This window comes from Typopeltis vanoorti, chromosome 18 (assembly GCF_054136105.1).
Source record: "Typopeltis vanoorti isolate ZY-2024b chromosome 18, IOZ_Tvanoo_1.0, whole genome shotgun sequence".
Lineage (NCBI taxonomy): Eukaryota > Metazoa > Arthropoda > Arachnida > Uropygi > Thelyphonidae > Typopeltis > Typopeltis vanoorti.
In genome coordinates, this window is record NC_143566.1 from 81999932 (window position 1) to 82021735 (window position 21804).

Below are 21804 nucleotides of genomic sequence, written 5' to 3' on the forward strand. Positions count from 1 at the left end.
ATCAAGATTGGATCAGAAAATCAGCTACTGAAAACAAAGAAATCAAGCCTGTAAAGAATGGAATATCAATAGGTACATGGAATATCCGCACACACACACACACACACACACACACACACACACACACACACACACACTATGGGCAACAGGACAATTGCAGCATGAAGAAATACAGATGTGACATCTTGGGTATTTCAGAAATGAGATGGACACTATCAGGAGAAACAAATGCTGGAAGAGTTCACTGGTCAGGAAACAAATGTAAGCATGAAGCAGGCATAGGTTTCCTGCTAAGTAACAAGACTTGTCAGGCAATGAAAGGATACACACCAGTTAGTGAAAATTTAATGGTTGCAAGATTCAGTACCCAACCATTTAATATTATGACCATTCAAGTATATGCACCCACTGTGGAGAGTGAAGATGAAGATATTGAGAGATTTTACAGAGCTCTACAACTAGAAATTGATGAGTTGCCAAAGCAGGATATAGTCATCATTGGAGGAGACGGGAATGCAAAGATCGGCAGAAATATCACGGGATGGAAAATGGATTTGGAGAAAGAAATGAACGTGGAGGGATGCTTCTGGAATTTGCCACTGATAACGACCTGATGATTTGCAACACCAAATTCCAACAAAAAGATCATCATAAATAGACATGGTGCTCCAATGGTAGGCATAGGAATATGATCGACCAGAAATGGAGAACGTCAGTTCAACAGTGCAGATAATTCCAGGGAGTTGGTATAATAATATCAACTCCCTGGAGAGGGAGAGGGAATGAGAGAGACCTATGGGAATGAAAGAAGAGGAGAGAATGGAAACAATAGGAGAGAGGGAATGGTAAGAGGTATAATGTATGGCGACTCAATGATCCATGGTGTTCAAGAGAGGATGCATGAGGAGTGTTTGCCAGGAGGGACAATAGAAAGGGTAGCTATGGCAATTAAGAGAAGTGAAAGGGTGGATGAGATGATTGTGATGGTAGGAACGAATGACTTGAGTGGTAATGTAAGTCGGGCAGCGAGAGATATGAGGTTTTTGCTTGAGACTGTACAGAAGAAGACAGAGAGAGGAAAAATAGTGTGTGTGTGTTGCCTAGGTATGATAATGATGCGCTGAGCAGAAGAGCGGTGATATTGAATGGCATAATAGCAAGAATGTGTGACAAGAGAGGACTGGTATATGTGGATGCTTGGAGTGCATTTGAGGAAAGAGAGGAATTGTATGCGAGAGACCGTTTACATTTGAATGAGGAAGGACGTCTGGAGAGATTGCTGTTCTGAACGAGTCAGTGTGTCCCTGGGAGGATGATAGCAGGGGTGGCCTCTTGTGGGAATGGATACTTGGGAGAAGGGAGACGATGTCAGGTAACACTGAGCCCAGTGGAGTCTAGAAGGGATAATGCTGGGTATAGAAACAATGGTATTTTTATGCTTTATACTAATGCCAGGAGTATCTGGAATAAGGGAGAGGAATTGGTGGCGCAGATAGCATCAGCCTGGCCAAAAATTATTGGGATCACTGAGATGTGGTTGACAGCAGGGGATATAATAACAGGAATAGAAGTTGCTGGGTATAGCATTTTTTGTCAGGATAGGAGGGGAAAGCGTGGTGGTGGGGTACTGCTTATGATAAGTGATGACCTATGTCCTCTAAGAGTGGAGACTTTGGAAGGAAGTGAGACAAATGATTTTGAGAGCTGGTGTGAGGTAGAGGTAGGCAAGACAGGATATTTAGTGGGGTGTTGCTACAGACCCAGGAGCACGGAGGATGAGGACCAGGAGATGTTTAGACTGTTAAGTTTGGCAAGTGCAAGAAGAATGATTGTTATGGGAGATTTTAACTACAGTAGTATAAATTGGAGAGAGGAAGATGCATGTAGCAATAGTGGAATGGAATTTCTAGAATTCTTGAGGGACTAAGACTTCTAGAATTCTAGAAGTCTTAGGCAACATGTAACAGAGGGAACAAGAGTTTTAGATTTGGTTACAGCATCAGAAGAGTTGATAAAAACTGAGATGACATCTCTCCCACCAGTTGGAGAGAGTGACCATATGGTTTTGACTTGGAAAATGAATAGACATGCAGGAGTATCAAAGAGACAGGAACTTATGTGGAATTATAATGCAGGTGATTATAATAGTCTTAGACGTCAACTTCGGGAAGTTTCATGGAGGGAGGAATTGGAAGGCCGGGATATCGTTAATGCGTGGGAAATTGTGAAAGAATATTTGGTAGCAGCAATGGTAAGTTGTATACCACAAGTGAAGAAGAGGACACAATTTGGAGTAAAGTGGATGACAAACAATATTAAACAGGAATTGCATGTGAAAAAGAGGCTATGGAAGAGATACAAGGAGACAGGTGAAGAGAGGATGCGTGAAGAATATAAGACACAGGCTAGAAGAGTGACTAGTGTGGTAAGGAAAGCGAAACTGGAATATGAGAGGAGACTGGCCCTAAGATCCAAAGAAAATCCTAGGGAATTTTTTAGCTATGTGGCCAGTAGGAGGAGAAATGACGGAAGAATGATATTGTGGGATAAAAATGGGAATAGAGTGACTGAGAACTCTGGATGTCAATAAAGCTTTTGAACTGGATGGATGGTATTTCACCACGAGTTTTGAGAGAATGTGCTAGGGAACTGACAGCGCTTTTAACTTGGCTTTTCAATGAAAGTCTAGCTTCAGCAAAGGTGCCCAGGGAATGGAAGGAAGGCAAGATAGTGCCATTGCATAAGGGTGGTAACAGACTGGAAGTGTCTAATTATAGGCCAGTCTGTGTGTCATCAGTAGTTGTTAAGATCTTGGAGAAAGTAGTGAGGGACTGTATACAGCACTGGGCAGATGAGGATAATGTTATCTGTGAGAGTCAACATGGATTTGTGAAAGGGCACTCTTGTTTTAGCAATATACTAGCCTTTTATAATAAAGTTACAAGAACATTAGATGAGGGAAAGGCATATACTGCAATTTTCTTAGACTTAGCGAAGGCATTTGACAGGGTGCCACATGGTAAGCTGATATTTAAGTTGCAACACATGAGTCTGGATGTCAGATTGGTCAACTGGATTCAGGATTGGCTGTCTGATAGGTATCAGAGAGTTGTGTATGGTGGAGCAGTTTCAAGGAGACAGAAGGTTACAAGTGGGGTCCCACAGGGCTCAGTACTAGGACCTATATTGTTTAACCTTTATATCAATGGCATTGCCAGTGGATTGCAAGGGGATATTCAGTTGTTTGCGGATGATGCGAAGCTGGGAAGGATTATTAGTAATAGTGCAGATGTGGTAGCCCTGCAAGAGGATTTGAATAAGCTAGATAGATGGGCAAATGAATGGGGGTGTCAGTTTAATGCAGCAAAATGTAAGGTCTTCAGGTTTGGGAAACATCGATGGGATGCTGCATACTCTATGGGAGGAGTTATACTGGAGGAAGTTGGGGAGACAAGAGATCTGGGGTTGATGATTGATAGAAACCTGAAGTTTAGGGGACATATTGCAAAGGTGATGAAGGTAACACAGAGGATTGCTGCAATTATGAGAAGGACACTGACCTGCAGAGATGAGGGTTATCATTCCGTTGTATAAGTCTCTGATCAGACCACACTTGTATTATTGTTCTCAGATTTGATCCCCAGGATTTGAAGGGGATAAATTAACTGTGGAAAAGATACAAAGACGGATGACAAAGATGGTCTCAGGACTGTACAAGGATAGTTATGAGAATCGGCTGAGGGAATGTGGACTGTAGAGTTTGGCAGATAGAAGAAAGAGAGGTGATATGATTGAGACTTTTAAACTGTTGAGAGGTGGTTACAGGGTTGACACTGGGGAGTTCTTTCACTTGGTTGAACAGCGGGAAGCAGTGATGACAAGAGGCCATCCCTGGAAGTTACGAAAGGAAACTGTGAGCAAGAGGGTGAGGAGTGGTTTCTTTGCATGGAGGGTGGTTGAGCCATGGAATGCACTGCCTGATAGAGTGGTGAGGGCGAGAACAGTCAATGAGTTTAAGGAGTGGTATGATAGACTTTGTGTTTCTTAGGGGGAACCTCCCCTCGATGAGTCTTGACAGACTTTATGTTCTTAGGAAGGACCTCCCACGATGAGTCTTTTGACTCCATGGAGGCCTGAATAATAATAATAATTATTATTATTATTATTATCCAGGCCTCCATGGAGTCAAAACACTCATCGTGGGAGGTCGTTTTTAGGAAATATAAAGTTTATTATACCATTCTTTGAACCCATTGACTGTTCCCACTCTCTCAGGCAATGCAGCGCACAGCCTCCTTTCGTAAATTCCAGGGACAGTCCCTTGTCATCGCTCCTTCCTACCATTTCACCAAGTGAAAGAACTCTCCAATGTCTACCCTGTAACTGCCTCCCAACAGTTTAAAAGTCTCGATCATATCATCTCTCCTTCTTCTATCCACCAAACTCTGCAGTCCACATACTCTCAGTCAATCCTCATAACTCATATTGTACAGTCCTGAAACCATCTTTGTTATCTGCCTCTGTACCCTTTCCACAGTCAATTCCCCTTCAAATCCTGGGGACCAAATCTGAGAACAATAGTCTAAGTGTGGTCTGATCAGGGCCTTATACAACGGAATGATAACTCTTTTATCTCTGCAGGTCAGCGTCCTTCTCAGTATTGCAGTAATCCTCTGAGTTACCCTCACCACCTTTGCAATATGCTCCCTGAATTTTAGTTTTCTATCAATCATCACCCCCAGATCTCTTGTCTCCCCTACTTACTCCAGTACAGCTCCTCCAATCGAGTACACATCCTCCCATCCATGGATACAAACCTCAAGACTTTACATTTTGCTGCATTGAACCAATACCCCCATTTATTTGCCCATCTGTTGGTGAGAGTGATCATAAATCATAATTCTACACCTTTAGCCACCTGGGAGGTGGCTAAAGGTGTAGAATTTTCAATTAAGACAGGGTATATGTGGAATTACTGTGCTGGCAAGTATGACAAGCTTAAGAGATTGCTTGGTTCAGTGCCATGGCATGTAAAACTGCAAGCGCTGGTTGTCGATATAGTATGGGAAGTGGTCAAGGAGCATTTGCAGGAGGTTATGGCTGATTGTATACCTCGGGTCCGAATAGTAAAACAAGTAGGGGTTAAATAGATGGATGAATAACACCATTAAGTTTGAGCTGCAAAAAAAGAAACAACTGTGGAGGGAATTTAAAGAGAAAGGTGACCTGCAAAAACACGAATGGTATAAAGCACAGACCAGAAGGATAACTAGTGTGGTAAGAAAAGCAAAAGCGAATTATGAAAGGAAACTAGCTATGCAAGCTAAAGAGAATCCCAGTTCTTTCAATATGCTGCAAGTAAAAGAAAAACTGTACAGGGCAGAATGATTTTAAGGAATGCCAATGGCAAGGAAGTCACTGAATCAGTGTGATATAGTGGAATTACTGAGTGAGCACTTTGCAAGAGTATATCATCCAGTTGGTGACATTGAAAGAATGAAGGAATCATTAGTTTATACGGGAATTGTGATGAATGAAGTGGAGGTGAATAGTCTATTACAGAACCTTAATGTGAATACATCTGTGGGATTGGATGGTATATCGGCACGGGTCTTACATGAAGCGGCTAAAGAATTATCAGTGCCCTTGACCATGTTGTTTAATCTGAGTCTCGGGTCTGGTTTAGTCCCGAAGGTGTGGAAAGAGGAGAAAATAGTTCCGCTACATAAAGGAGGATCTAAGACTACTGTTGCAAATTACCGACCGATCAGCATATCAGGTGTTGTTGTCAAGGTCTTGGAGAAAGTAGTCAAGAGAAAAATACATGAATGGATTGATGAAAATGAGATACTGTATGGGAGACAGCATGCCTTTGTGAGGGGTAGATCATGCCTCAGTAACTTGCTCAAGTTTTATAACACAGTGATGGCTGAACTGGATAAGGGTAATGGGCTTACAGTGATACTGCAGGAGCTGGCTAAGGCCTTTGACAGGATACCACACGGAATTTTAATCCATAAACTGCAACATATGGGAATGGATAAAGGGTTGGTGAGATGGATAGGAGGGTGGTCGATGGAGAGATATCAGAGAGTAGTTTATTCTGGAGTAGGGTCCAAAAGACAGCCTGTGACTAGTGGTGTGCTACAGGGTTCTGTAGCACACCACTGCTCACAGAACCCTGGACCATTTCTTGGACCAATGCTGTTTAATTTGTTCATTAGTGATATAGGGAAGGATCTAAGAGGAACAGTTCATTTGTTCACTGATGATGCAAAGTTGGGTAGGGCAATAGTGAATGCAGAAGATGTCAAAATCTTGCAGGATGATTTGGATAGATTGGAGGTCTGGGCTAAGGAGAATGGATGTCAATTTAATGTGACAAAATGTAAGGTTATGCATTTTGGGGTGAAAAGATTAGCAGCAGTATACCACATTGGTGGAACTGTACTCCAGGAGATTGATGAGGCCAGGGATTTGGAGGTGTTGGTGGATAGGGAGATAAAGTTTAAGGGGCACATTGCAAAAGTGGCTAAATCAGCTCATCAAATCACTTGGTTGCTGAAGAATACTTTGATGAGCAGAGATAAGCAAGTTATTGTTCCTCTGTACTGAGCCTTGATAAGACCTCATCTCGACTACTGTGCCTGGATTTAGTCACCTAGGTTTCTTCTTGATGGGTAGGAAGTTGAGAGGATCCAGAGGCGAGTGACCAAGATTATAGCAGGTCTATGGAATGAACCTTATGAGAACAGGTTGAAGATTTGTGGATTGCAGAAATTGGTTGATAGGCAGAAAAGAGGAGATATGATTGAGACATTCAAATTGCTGAAGGGCTTCTATAGGATTAATTTAGAGGATATTTTTGAGATCAGGACTGGTGATGGTGGGAGGACTAGGGGACATCTACGAAAGCTGGGCAAGAGTGTGGTTAGTAATGGTGTTAGAGCTGTGTTCTTTACTTTTAGAGTGGTAAATGAGTGGAATAAGCTGCCAGAGTCGGTTGTGGGTGCTATGATAGATACTGTGAGAATGTCGAATAGTTGTGTGGACATGATGTTTAGGTCCTCCCTCGATGAGTCTAAAGACTCCTTGGAGTCACCTGTAGTAATAATAATAATCTGTCTAGTTTATTCAAATCCTCTTGCAGGGCTGCCACATCTGCACTATTACTGATAACCCTTCCCAACTTCACATCATCCGCAAACAACTGAATGTCCCCTTGCAATCCATCAACAATAGCATTGATATAAAGATTGAACAATACAGATCCCAGTACTGAGCCTTGTGGAACCCCACTTGTATCCTTTTGCTTCCTTGGTATTGCCCCATCATACACAACTCTCTGATACTTATCAGTCAGCCAATCCTGAATCCATTTGACTAACCCAACATTTAAACCCATGTGCTACAACTTAAATATCAGCTTATCGTGTGGCATCCTGTCAAATGCCTTTGCAAAATCCAAAAAAAATGGCAGTATATGCCTTTCCCTCATGAACTGCTCTTGTCACTTTATTATAAAAGGCAATCATATTACTAAAGCAAGAGTTCCAATTAACAAATCCATGTTGATTCTCACAGGTAACATTACCCTCATCTACCCAACACTGTATATAGTCCCTCACTAATTTCTCCAAGACCTTAACAACTACTGATGACACACAAACAGGCCTATAATTAGACACTTCCAGTCTGCTACTGCCCTTATGCTGTGGCTATCTTACCTTCCTTCCATTCCCTGGGTACCTTTCCTTCAGCCAGACTTTTATTGAAAAGCTAGGTCAACGGAGCTGTAAGTTCTTTATCACATTAATTTAGCATATTAATTCAGACCACAGTTTAGTGATTGCGAATATAATACTAAAATTGAAACAGAAGTACAAAGGAAAATTCCAAAAAGCTAGAAACATCTCAAGACTAAATGAATGGAGGTTAATATCAGGACATACTGAAAACCAAGCTTAAGACCACAAGTGAAAAACAAAATATAAATACAAAAGCAGAACAATTGACTACAGTACTAAAAAAAGCAGTAGAGGAAGTAATTCCTGAAAGAGAGAGAGAAAGAGAGAGAGAAGATCAACAAAAAATGGATAATTCAGGAAACCCTGAAATTGGTACAAGAGAAAAGAGAACCAAAACTTAAAAGAGATATTTCAAAGGCAGCAGATGAGTTATACCAATCAAAAATGCAATGAAGTATGGAAAACAGCAAGATCTGATTAAACTAAATGGCTGGAAGACCAATGTAAAGACATTGAACAGTACTTTTGAGAACACAAAACTAGCAAGGTCTAAACTTGTAAGAAATGTAAATAGGAAGTGGCAGACAAGTCAAAGATGATGATGATAAAGTATTGATGGGCAAGACTGAAATCATACACAGATGGACAAGATATTGCAGAAAAATAAACTGCAACAGAAGTAATCAAAAAAACTAAAAGCAATCTCTTTACCAGCAAAATTTTTGGAAATGACATCTTGGAAGAGGAGGTGAACAAGGCTATAAACATCTCAAGAACAAGAGTTTTGGAGATTACAACATAATAGGTGAGATGCTAAAATATAGAGTAAAATTGGTTGTAAAAGAATGCATATGCTATGTAATGAAATATGGAGATCAGGGTATGCCCCAGAAGAGTGAAAAAAAAATGGTCGTTCTTCATAAGAAAGGCAGTGCTTTAGAATGCACCAATTACAGAACTATTGCACTAATGAGTCATCTTAGCAATGTTCTGATGAAAATACTTACAGAATGCCTGAATGACGTGTCTTATGGAGGCACATCGTCCTGATGAGCAAGCCGGATTTTGAAACTATCAAAGTACAGTGTAACAAATACTCTCACTAAGACTAAGCAGAGAAAGCTCGAAAAAAGAACAAAAAAATATACTGCTGTTTCATGGACTTCCAAAAAAGCATAATATTGATCGAAATATAAAATGGACAGTCTTGGAATTCTATGGTGTGGACAATAAATTGATCTGTTTAAAGATATACAAGCAGCCCCAAACACAAGAAACAGTCAGGATAAGAGGTGTGACTGGAAATTAATTTGCTACTACTCAAGGCATAAGACAAGGGGACCCAATATCACCAATCATCTTCATCACATTATCTAGTGTTCTGGGAAAAACACTAGATAAGATTAAAGAAGGTGGACATATTTCAATAAATGGCATGAGAATAAACTACCTCTGCTTTGCTGCAGATGACATTGTACTAATTGAAGAAGATACAGCAAGGCTGGAATGGATACTGCAAACACTATATGGAGAAGGAAAGAGATATGGGCTCAATGTCAATTTTGAAAAAAAACTAAAACAACAATTTGGGCAACAGGAGTTACTGAACAACGTTACCACAGAAAGATTTCAACTAGAAAATGTGGAACACTTCACATATTTTGGATGCCATGATGCATGACTTGGACTCCAAAAAAAGAGGTAAAAATTAGAATAACCAGAACAACAGCTATCTTAAAAACCATTGACAAAATATGGAAGACTGAGTTATAAAGATACATACTAAATTATGTATTGTGGAAACCTGTATATCTTCAGCAGCATGCTCTATAAAGGCTTGGGTACTCCTGAGAGAATCTGAAAAGAGGATATTAGCATTTGAGAAGTTCTACAGAAAGATCTTGACAATAAGCTGGAGAGTTCACCAGAAGTGAAAAATGGTATCCAATGGTGTTCAAGATTCTTTCTTTCTGGCAGGGCAGAATGCCACAACAGACATGTGATGCAATGTTTCAGGTAAAGGAGGAGGTGATTTGTCTTCATCATCTCTGTAGGAATATGATAAGAATGATGCCCAGAGGTCAGCCTTATCTTTAGATGATACTGCAGTTCTTCCATTTGGGTCAGAAAGAGATGGAACCACAGAAGGACAAAGGTATGCCCAACAGCTTTTTCAGAGAGACCAGAAACCACACTTATGAAACATCATTAATTTTGCAAGCGTTGTGGGTTTGTGTAAACTGTGAATGAAGCTAGAATTTTTCAAAAGCCACTTGTGATAAGTTGTTTTCCTTTCTTAGACCATATCAGCATAACTTTTGAAAAACCATAGTTTGGATGTAGGGTGGGAATTTTGAACAGATTAAGAAATGAAAACTTCCTTTCACATAATTTCTGTGACAAGAGCACAAGTAACTGGATTTAAAAATGGAAACATTAGTCTGCCAATAGAAAGGGGGAAAAAAACCCTTGAACTTTCTGCTTGCTATTATTGTAGTGCAAAACTATACAAGAGATGAAACTCGGACATGATTGTGATCTGAATTCACAAGAGGAATAGTCACTGTTGAGGTGACTACTTCTTAACTGGTTAAGAAAAGATCTGGAGCATTGAATAAGTGGAGAGGATTATAAATTATATATTTAGTTTAATCCTTTATTCAAGTGTAAGCAAACAAAGTTTACGCCTGAAGTATCTTCAGGACTGGGGCAACTCGTGATAAAGGTGGTATAAGTTCTCATCACTTGCCTTAGTATCTCCCATAATGCAAAGCACATCTCCTTGAGGACATGTATAATGCTATGCATTAAGGGAAGGGCCACTACCCAGAGTGGTTTCGACCTTTATTGAGGTATCATCAGTTGTTTGCTTACACTTGGATAAAGGATTAAACTAAATATATAATTTATAGTCTAACTGAGTGAAAAAACTTCCAACATCTTTCTCTAATCCAGAGTAATTTAATAATAAGGTGTGACACCTTTTGGCAACTTGTATAGGTAAATATGACTTCTTCATTACCTCCACCTTGGTATCACCACCACTAGGTCTGGCTCCCACTGATGAGACCTCAATAAAGGTCAAAACCGCTCTGGGTAGTGGCTCTTCCCTTAATGGAGAGGACTGTTAGGGATTCTGGTAGAGACATTTGTTTTAAAATCTATTATTTGTTATCTAGTATGTCTTGTAAGGCACCCCCCCCCTTAGTCTATAGCAGCAACCAGTTTTATATGTTATCCTATTGGCTTCAATCTCATAGCAGTTTGACTCAAAAGAACTGCCATCTGTCTGACTGACTCCTACTCTTGTTGGCTGCAATTCATTTGCTATCATAAGCAGTACTCCACACCCTATCCTGTCTGCTATATCTTCCCTGAAAATACTAAATCTATAACATTCAATCTCTGTAACTAAATCGTCTAATGTTAGCCCCAAATCTCACTAATGCCTATAACTTTTGCTGAAGCTGCATTGACCTTGACTAAGGCCCCCCAACCACCTTTACATCCTGAATTGACTACCCCATTTGATATTGTTGTCTGAGACCAGATTCCTCATTTTTTGTTCATTCACATACTCATTTGCTTCATGGGTGCCTTCGCAGACACACACACACACACACACACACACACACACTCACTTGTATCCACCCTAATTTCTTTAGTTTTCCTGAATTTGTGCTTCCACACTCTCAGTGAACAAAGCACTCTATAGACACCTAATGCTAAATTCATTTAAGTGCAGTCTAGCAGTATTGCACAAATCTTTCTGTCCATCAAACTCACGCCATATGTCCACAAACTCTACATCATTTCTTCTGCAGAACCCGTGTATTGATTCATTAATTGCTCTCCTCCTCGGTTCACCTCTATCATAGCATGGTAGCAGACTTGCAAACTCCACCCTCTTGCTCTTCTTTTTAGCTTCTAATAATTCTTTCACATCCTCCCTCATACAAAATTTCACCTTGGAGGTCATTAGTTCCAGCCAAAATAATCAATTCTTTCACCTTCCCTTTCTGCATTCTAATAGCATCACCAATATTAATTTTCGCACATGGGAAACATGATTTTGTAGCACTTCCATGGAAGCACTCCCCTTGTGGAATCTACATAAAAATATCTGCTTATGCTGAAATAAAGAGCCAAATTCACTTCGGCGATGCAAAATTATGCAAATTAAGTGAATATTAAATCCAACATTATTTTAAAGCCGAATATATAGAAACTACAAGACCACGAGTTGCCCCTGTCCTGAAAGGTTGTTTATGTTTGGATCCACCGAAACTTTTAGTTTCTATATTTGGCACAAAACTCTTGTAGTTTCTATATATTCGGCTTTGAAATCTTGTTGGATTCAATATCCGCTTAATTTGTATAATTCTGCTTATGCTTTTTCTCTTGTTTACTCTTAATCTTTATTGCTTTGTACTTCTTGCTTTTTTCTGTTCTTAGTTTGACCAATCTCTTGGTGTTTCAGCTTTTGATCTTGTGCTTTTTCCTCTGAAGGACTACATGTAAGCATGCTATTTCTTTATTCAGGTCTTCTATGTTCTCCTGAACTTACACCACTGCACTTTCAATATTGTCACCAATATTTACATTTTCAAGTCTTCTATCAATACTCTCTACTCTACTATCACAATTTATTCCCTCTGTACTCACTCTCAAAACATTTATTACACACTCTCACCACGCTTGCTCTCTTTTCAAAATTCTTTCAATTTTTACAACAAATACATCTCACATATTTTACAATGGATAAAATCACACAAATCAGGTCACCCAACAAAGACGTCTTGGCTGCCATTGTTCTGCCATGCATAGGTACGATACAGCAATACACGTTCTACTTAAGTCTAAATAACTCAGTTTATCTAGCACACTCATAAAACAAATAAATACATACAATAAATTCAAGCTAATAACCCAGTGTTATTAGCTTGAATTTGGAAAAAAAATTACTTATATTTCTGCAGCATTATGAATCCCAGAGTTTTTTCATTATGTGGCAAGTAAGAGGAAGAATGACTATAGAAGGATAACTTTCAAATTGAAAATAATTACTTCAGTCACACAGAATATTCTTCAGTTATTGTCACTTTGTCCATCTAATATTGTAATTGTGTAATTGTAATTAGTAATTGTGCAAAATAGAGAGAATATAACAGTTTTTCATTGTACTTTTTTTTTTCCTCCTCCAAATATGAAATGGTTATTCAAAAGTTGCATCAAGGAAACTAGATTTGCAGCATTTGACAAAAACTTCCTGGTTGCATGCATGAGCAAATGAAATTATTTCAATATTTTATAATAAAATTATTATGCTGAGACCATCAAAGAATTAGAATTAACTTTTGTACAAATATAATTACTGTCTATATTCAAGGCCAGCTCTACCGACGGTGTAAGATTGAGCGGCAAAATTGGCATAAACTATACAAAAAATAAGGGCAATGGGCAGCAAAATTCCTAGGGGTGGCCCTGTCTATATTAAGACTTTTTAATAGTAATCTCCTCCACAAAAAAGCTGAAAATGCAGTTACTAATCTGTTAGTTTATTAGTTGCATGTAATTTGTATTATGCCATCTCAGGAGAATTATTTTAATTTCCTTCTCATCAATGTAATACACAACTTGCATTGCCTTACATATTACCACATTAAAGTGACAATAATTCTTTACCCACACTGTCAGTCTATTTAAATAATCCTGTTGGATATATACATCTCCTTTATTAGCTGTTGTCCTCCTCATCAGCAGTAAACAAATGGATATTCTCTTCCTCAAATCATTCCTTTTATCATTAGTGAAAGATTAAGTAGCATTAATTCACGAATATTAATAATAATAATAAAAACTCAAGTATAGAGTTCTGAACACTGCTGGTCACAGAACTGTCAGTGAATAGAAAACATTACCAGAATGTATTAATGCAAGGAGTGTTAAGGATTTTAAGATTCAGTATGATAAATATGTTGTCAGATGAATGAACCTCCCATGATGGCTCTGCCAACTCCATGGAGGGTGCAATAATAATATACTGAGTAATGAGTACCACAACCAAACTAATGCTCATGTAACATGAAATTCACTTCTCCAGTTAAAAGAATGGCCTGTGTATATTCACAAGTATAGTTCATCTTCTCTCCTTCCTTCATTCTTAAAATAAAAAGGGGTACACATGCTTACATGCTATTTTTAGTCTTTTTTTTTTCTTCTACTTTTGATTTCTTTTTTTTTTTTACATGCTCTGGAAACCCTACTCTAGAGACCAATCACGGAACTTTTTCAAGCCACTTCAGGCCTCCAAAAAAAGCAGGGCGGTGGCCTCGCGCTGGGCAATGAAATTCACCTTCCACCTAAAGACAATCACGAACATCTGTGCCCACACTAGGATTTGAATCATGGCCTGCTGTTTGGAAAGCTCATATACCAACCAGACAAACAATTTAGATAGCCAGTAATGGCAATATTTCATACAACAACAATATAATATAGCATGATAAACTTCTGTTCTAGTTTGACCTAGAACAGTTTGATCTAGCATCAAAATCAATAACTACAATATTTAGATTACATCACCAAATAATGCTGTAATCATTAAATCAGATACTCAAGCTAGTCACAAATTATTATTATTATTATTTTACACCTCCAGGGAGTCCAAAGACTTATCAAGGAAGGACACCTGCTCTACAAACTCTGTCTCAACCACTCAATCCACCAACTGACCGCAACTACACCAACGCCATCTACTGCCAACCACCATCACCACCACTAGTATTTCCACAGACAAGCACAAACATCCATGCCCACGGCGGGATTTGAACCCGCAGCCTTTTGGCTGGAGAGCAGATACACTAACCACTCGGCCAACCAGGCTGGCTAAATTATGCAGATGGTATTCTTACAATACTATCTCAATCTTCTTTGTACTCTCTCTAATATATATATATATATTCATACTCTTGAAAACCAAGTGATCAGATCTGCATGTGGACTACTGTGGCATGTTCAATGCCTTATACAACGGAAAAGTAAACTATTTACTTGTACATATCCAGGTCATCTTCATCATTGCCATAATCTATGTCCTCATAATTTTAGCAATGTAACCCCTAAACTTTAGATTCCTGTCTGCCACCACTCACAAACCTCTCATCTCAACCTCATTCAAAATTTCTCCACCAATACTCCATATTCCATCTTTGCATACCAAATTTCAAAACCTTACACTTCATAACACTGAGCTGGGAACTCTCCTCTTTTCTGTAAGTCAAAATATTTGTTCTACTCCTCACAGTTCTTCACAAATACATATCTCCAGTTAAACCTATCCCAATATCATTAACATATGAGTTAAACAGTAAGATTCATGCTGCATGCCACTAGTAATTTTCCTCTTCCAAAATGCTACTCCCCAGACACGACTTGCTAATACCCATCCAACCCACCAATTTTATTATCTAACCTCCTCTATTCCAGTTTGGTTACCAACTTGTGTGGCAATCCATCCAGGCCTTTGTAAAATCTAAATGTACCACTATATATGTATCTCCCCTGTCTCATACATTTGTCAGTTTATTGTAATATGCAAACAGAACATTAAAACATAATCTCCCCTCCGTTCAACAACTGATTCTTGTGAAATATTTAAAATGTAACTTACTACTTAAAGAAAGAATAAATCATTCTAAATACATGCACAGTGGAGAAAAGGATTACAGTCTATTTCATTTCACACATCAAAAAAACTTTATCGACATATATATATATGAATATATATGGGGTGGGGTGCTTAAGGGTCAAAGCTGTATAACTGAGAGGAGACCTCCACATAGCCTTTAAAGGAATGCGAAGAACCAACCAGGGCTTCTGACCTAATGTCCAATCCTCACCTTCTTGTGGTGCACCCTGTTGGGTATCTACTTTGATACTGAACGAATGAGGATGGGCTGGCAATTTGGGATTTAGCCGACCAAATTGTATTCTTATTGGTTAAACCAAAATAAAAAATGATGGTACAACATGACAAAATTTCATGCCGGCTGGGGCGTCGCCCGGTTAAACAAGGCCCCCATTGTTTTCGCCAGGGAACCAGGGCGAACAGCGAAAAGTCAGCTACTGGAACAAATCTGAAAACAAACCCCAACTCAACATCACCAGAGTTAAAGATCGGTACTATCAACGTAAGAAGCCTGAATGGCAAAGAAATGGAGCTAGCTGAGGAATTAGATAAGTACCAGATCGACATAATAGGGGTGACTGAAACAAAAAAGACCAAAACTGGTGAGATCTTTCTGAGCAATAAATACAAAATGTTATATTCAGGCAATGACAATCAAGGAAAAGAAGGAGTAGCCATAGTATTCAACACAAAATACGAGGCTAATCTTCTTGAATGGCAGTCAGTCTCAAGTAGAGTAATGTGGGCAAATATGAGAATGGGGAACTGGACAATGAAACTTATTTGTGCCTATGGTCCCACAGAAGGTTCTACTAAGGTAGAAGTGGAGGAATTTTTTGAGGCTTTAGAAAAAGCAACTGACACAATGAAAAAGGAAAAGTTGGTCCTTGTTGGGGATCTAAATAGCAGACTAGGAAATGATTGTGAGACATACAAAAATATTTTGGGAAAATTTGGAGAAAAGAGCAAAGCTAATAATAATGGCAAATATCTGTTGGATTTCTGCTCAGGACATGGACTGGTTATTACTAACACCATGTTCCAACATTAAAATGTGCACAAATTCACATGGAGAGAAGAGGCAAGGAATAAGAAAAGTCTCATTGACTATGTTATCGTTGATAGTGATGTTTTCTCCCTGGTGCAGGACACCAGAGTGTACAGAGGATTTGAAATTGGAAGTGATCACTATTTAGTCTTGAGCAGGATAAAACTGAATTTCATATTGAAAAGAATAACATGTAAGAAAGTTTTAAAGCAAATAAAAGTTGAGCAGCTCGCAGATGTGAACTGTAGACTAAAATACAGAAAGATTATTGAAAAGAAAATGAAAGAGTTTGAGAACAGGAATCAAACCTTGGAGATTCAGTGGCAAACTCTGAAGAAAACATTGATTGATTCTGCCAGAGAGGCATGTGGTGAGGTTGTGTGCAAGGATAAAAAAATCAGAACTCCCTGGTGGACACAGGAAGTTAAAGAGGCAGTGAAGGAAAAGAAGAAAGCATATCAAAAGTTCCTGGCAAATAAGTCAGCTTTTACTCTTACAGAATACAGAGACAAATGTAAGAAAGCTAAACAGTGTGTAAAACTAGCTAAACAAAAGTCATGGGAGGACTTTGGCAAGAATATAGAAAATAAATATCAAGAAGGTGGCAAAATATTCTGGAGGTTGTTGAAGAAACTTAGGAATGGAGGAAAGAGTGCTGTAAAAGGAGTTAGAGATGATAAAGGTGACATGAAAACAGGAGAAAAAGATATCCTTGAAGTATGGAGTAATTACTTTGAAAAACTGCTAAATGAAACAAGCAGTGATGACAGCACAGTGATAAAAAACACTGACCAGGCATGCAGTCAGGAATACATGTCCATACTTGAAGTAGAAAAAGCCATCAAAGGCTTGAAATGTGGAAAGACAGCAGGAGTAGATGATATTTGACCAGAAATGCTGAAGTATGGTGGTATAAGAGTCTTACAGTGGCTGCACTGCATAGTTCAGAAAGCCTGGACAGAGGGACGAATTCCCGATGATTGGAGTAGAGCTCTAATAGTATCCATATATAAAAAGGGAAATAAAACTGAATGTGAGAATTACAGAGGTATTTCCCTACTGAGTTTCCTGGCAAGATCTATGCAAGTATACTTGAGAAACGGTTGAGAAGAATTGTGGAAGAAAAGCTTGGTGAAGAACAAGCTGGATTCAGGCCAAATAGAGGCTGTCAGGATCAGATCTTCACTTTACAACAAATAGTCGATAAAGCATGGGAATACAACAAAGATCTGTATTTAAGTTTTGTCGATTTGGAAAAGGCATATGACAAGGTGCCAAGAGAGAAGCTATTCAATACGCTGCAGTTATATGGTGTCAATGGGGCATTATATCAAGCAATACTTAGTCTTTATTTGAGTTGTAAGTCAGCAGTTAGAATTGAAGGAAGTACAGGAAGATGGTTTAATGTTAAATCTGGTGTGAGACAGGGATGTACATTATCCCCTCTGTTATTCATTATCTATATGGATCACATTATGAAGGAATGTGGTATTAAACCTGATATCAAAATTGGAGATGTTAATGTCAGCTCTTTGCTTTATGCGGATGATGTTATACTTCTAAATAAATCCGCTAAAAGTCTGCAAGATTCTCTGACTAAATTGAATAGCTGTTGTAATAGATATGGTATGAAGGTCAGCAATAAAAAGACAAAGACAATGAAAATAGGCAGAATCATTGAAAATGTCAACTGTGTTGTGAATGGAGAACCTGTGGAACAAGTAAAACATTTCAGCTACTTAGGCACGATTTTTAGTGAAGATGGTAAATTAAATATAGAAATAGACAACAGAATCAGCAAAGCTGGTATGGTGGGAAGTCAATTGAATAAATTCATATGGAATAAGAAAGAAATTAGTCAGAACACTAAATTATCTGTATACAAGACAGTGTTCAAACCAGTTTTAACTTATGGATCTGAGAGCTGGGTCAGAAGTAAAACACTTGACCAAAGACTAGAGACCGCAGATATGAGAGTCCTGAGAAAGATTATAGACGTGAACAGATGGCATCAATGGCGATATTAGGAAAGAACTTGACATTGTCAGCATCCTGGAATGCGTTAGCAGAGCTAATCTCAGGTGGTATGGTCACTTAAATAGAATGGGAGAGGAAATATTAGCAAAACAAGTGTTCTCTGCCAGGTTGGCAGGAAAACGACCCAGAGGAAGACCAAGATATAGTTGGATTGATACGGTACAAAGTGCCTTAGACGATAGAAATATAAGATCTGATAATGTTGGAGTCTTGACAAGTAACAGACTGATTTGGAGGAAAATTGTAGATAGGAAGTTAGTAATGATATAATTTTTTCATGTAGTACTGTCATATCCTGTACACCCCTTGAGGGTACATTTCAGGAATTTGATGATGATGATGATATTTATGAATTAAAGGTTTCTGGTAATTTCTAATGTTCAAGGCTTGCAAATTAGAATTAGTTTAAAATAAGCCCCCCCCCCCATTATTTTTATTTTATTTATTTTTTTTTTAAATGGAAGTTTATCAATAAGTGTGGTTTGACATTATCAGTTAAAACAATAAGATATATATTTACCATGAGCTCACAAATCTTATGTGCTCATAGTGTAATAAATTGAGTATTACCCAGATTCTGAACTGCCATCCCCTATCTAAACCCTAGTTCTCCAAAAAATGTGCCAAGGCCATACATATGAAAAATCAAGCATACCATAACTGGTTCAAATCAATAACTCCATCCTCCTTCAATGTTTATACTGAAGCCCGAACAAATGCAAGAAAACTATCAATGATTCCAATACAGAATTTGAACGAGCAAAAAGCAGGAAACTTGCAGCCTGTCCAAATGGCAGCCATGCATTCTGGTCTCTTGCCAAAACAATTGGTCATAACCTTTGTCCTACACTATTCCCACCCCTATCATACCCAGATGGCACAATTACAACATTACCCACAGAAAAAGCTAATCTCTTGGCTTCATACTTAGCCTCTAATGCATGCATAACTGACAATGGCAGATGCCCCTCAGTCATTCCAACTGCCCAACATACAATGTCCTCTAATATAATTTTGCCAGAAAGAGATCAGAAACCAATTGTCTAAATTAGACACAAAAAATTGTCCTGGCCCTGATGGTATTCCTCCAATGTCCTGAAGGTATGCGCACCAGAACCAACTCCTATTCTATGCCACCTGTACATACTCTCTTACTCCATTGGTATACATATCCCAAAGCCTGGAAACTGGCATATATTCAACCCATTCCTAAAAAAGGTGACAAATCCCTGTCATCTAATTATTTTCCTATGTGATGGAGAAAACCAGCAATTCTTAACTCTTATTCCACCTTGAAGGTACCCAGCTATTAAGCGACCACCAGTATGGATTCCGCCGATCAACAGGAGATCTACTCTCGTATATCACCCATCTCTGGAGTTATACCATGGAGAAATTTAGAAAATCTCAAGTGGTTGCACTTGATATCTCTAAAGCTTTTGGCAGGGTCTGGCACAAAGGCATATTAAGCAAACTCCCATCATTTGGACTGTCAGCTTTCTGTCTGGACACATATTATGTGTGATGGTAGACGGCTCCCTATCCTCCCATCATCCAACTAATGCTGGAGTTCCACAAGGTTCTATTCTCTCACCAACCCTCTTCCTTCTGTCTTTTATTTTTTTTTTTTTTTTATGTTGGACCCATATACAGGAGGTTGGCTGGTCAACCTGTAGTACGTTAGTACCGTATATGGGTGATGGGTTGTGAAAGGAGAAACTTGTTTGCATTTGATTTGAATGCCTGTATATTGTATTCCTTGGGAAATACGTCAGGGGGAAGACTGTTCCACAGTACTGCAGTAGCAGGGATGAACGAGGAGGAGAAGAAACTTGTTCTGTGGGTTTCGAGGTGTACTGTAAAAGGATGTTGGGCGGCAGTTGTACGTGTTCCAACGGGCTTGGTACAGGGTGGGATAATTATTGATGCTGTTTCAGGTGAACCTTTCCTGTGAAAGTATTTATAGAATATACAGATTGCAGAGACCAAGCTTCTATGTGAAAGTGGGGGGATGCGTTGGTGAGGGATGGGTCATTTATTAGTCTAATTGCTCTCCTCTGTATTTAGTCAAGCATTTTGAGGGAGCCTCACTCCAGATGTGAGAGCAGTATTCAAGAGCTGGGCGGATTTGTGACTTGTATAGTGTTAACAGCTGTTTAGAGGTGAAGTAGCATCTTGAGCGAAAGAGAAAACCTAGTTTCTTGGAAGATGAGGATGCAATGGTTGTGATGTGTTTATGCCAGGAGAGGCTTGATGTCAAAGTAATTCCGAGAAGAGAAATTTCGTCTTGTCTGTGAATTTGCGTGTTATCGAAAACAATGCTGGGGGAAAATGGTTCTTTTTTGTGAGAAATAAGACAAAACTGGGTTTTACTAGCATTGAAGTTGACAAGGTTTTCTGAGCCCCATTGGAGGATGGCTTGGAGATCAGAATTCAGGGAGTGGTGGTTGATGTTCTGTAGGTTGAAGTGAGTTGTGTACAGTAAGGTTTGTCAAATGAAAGGGAAGAGTGCACTGTGCTGTCATCTACAAAACTGTGTATTGGGTTGGAGGTTAACCAAAGTAAGTCATTGATATACAGAAGGAAGAGGATTAGTGAGAAAACAGAACCTTGTGGAATCCTGGCATTAGTTGAATGCTGAGATGATAAGGAACCATCTACCATTGCACATAGTGTGCATCCAGACAGAAAGCTGGCAATTCAAATGCAGAAGTCCTGAGGCAATCCAAATGATGGGAGTTTGCTTAATAAGCCTTTGTGCCAGACTCGGTCAAAGGCTTTGGAGATATCAAGTGCAACTACTTGGGATTCAATGAATTTCTCCATAGCGCGTGTCCAGTGATGGATGATGTATGAGAGTAGATCTCCTGTTGAACGGCTTTGGAGGAATCCGTACTGGTGGTCGCTTAATAGCCGGGTACCTTCAAGGTAGATTAGGATTGTGATTTGATGATTTTCTCCATTACTTTAGGTAGGACTGAAGTGAGTGAGATAGGGGTGGTAGTTAGATGGAAGTGATTTGTCACCCTTTTTAGGAATGGGTTGAATATAGGCCAGTTTCCAGGTTTTGGGATATATGCCAGTGGAGTAAGAGAGTGTGTACAGGTGACATAGGATAGGAGTTAGTTCAGATGCACAGACCTTAAGAGTAATTGGAGGAATTCCATCTGGGCCATGAGACTTTTTTGTGTCTAAATCAGTAGATTTGTGATGTCTGTTTGGCAAAAGGATATAGGGAGCAGTTGGAATGACTGGAGGACATTTGCCATTGTCAGTTATGT

At 39.0% G+C, this 21804-nt stretch overlaps 1 protein-coding gene across 1 annotated transcript; it reads left to right on the forward strand.

The window, feature by feature from the left end:
• Nucleotides 1-200: 200 nt before the first annotated feature.
• LOC150096852 (protein CFDP2-like) lies at nt 201-12269 on the forward strand. Its single transcript, XM_090408086.1, has 2 exons — nt 201-572; nt 12204-12269. The coding sequence occupies exons 1-2, from the start codon at nt 201-203 to the stop codon at nt 12267-12269; spliced, it is 438 nt and encodes a 145-aa protein (XP_090264212.1).
• Nucleotides 12270-21804: the final 9535 nt, after the last annotated feature.

Coding starts and splice junctions, on each gene's coding strand:
- LOC150096852 (XM_090408086.1), top strand. CDS start 201: ATGAGATGGACACTATCAGGAGAAACAAATGCTGGAAGAGTTCACTGG. Junction 573..12,203: donor ATTTGGAGAAAGAAATGAAC/GTGGAGGGATGC, acceptor TTCTGTTCTTAG/TTTGACCAATCTCTTGGTGT.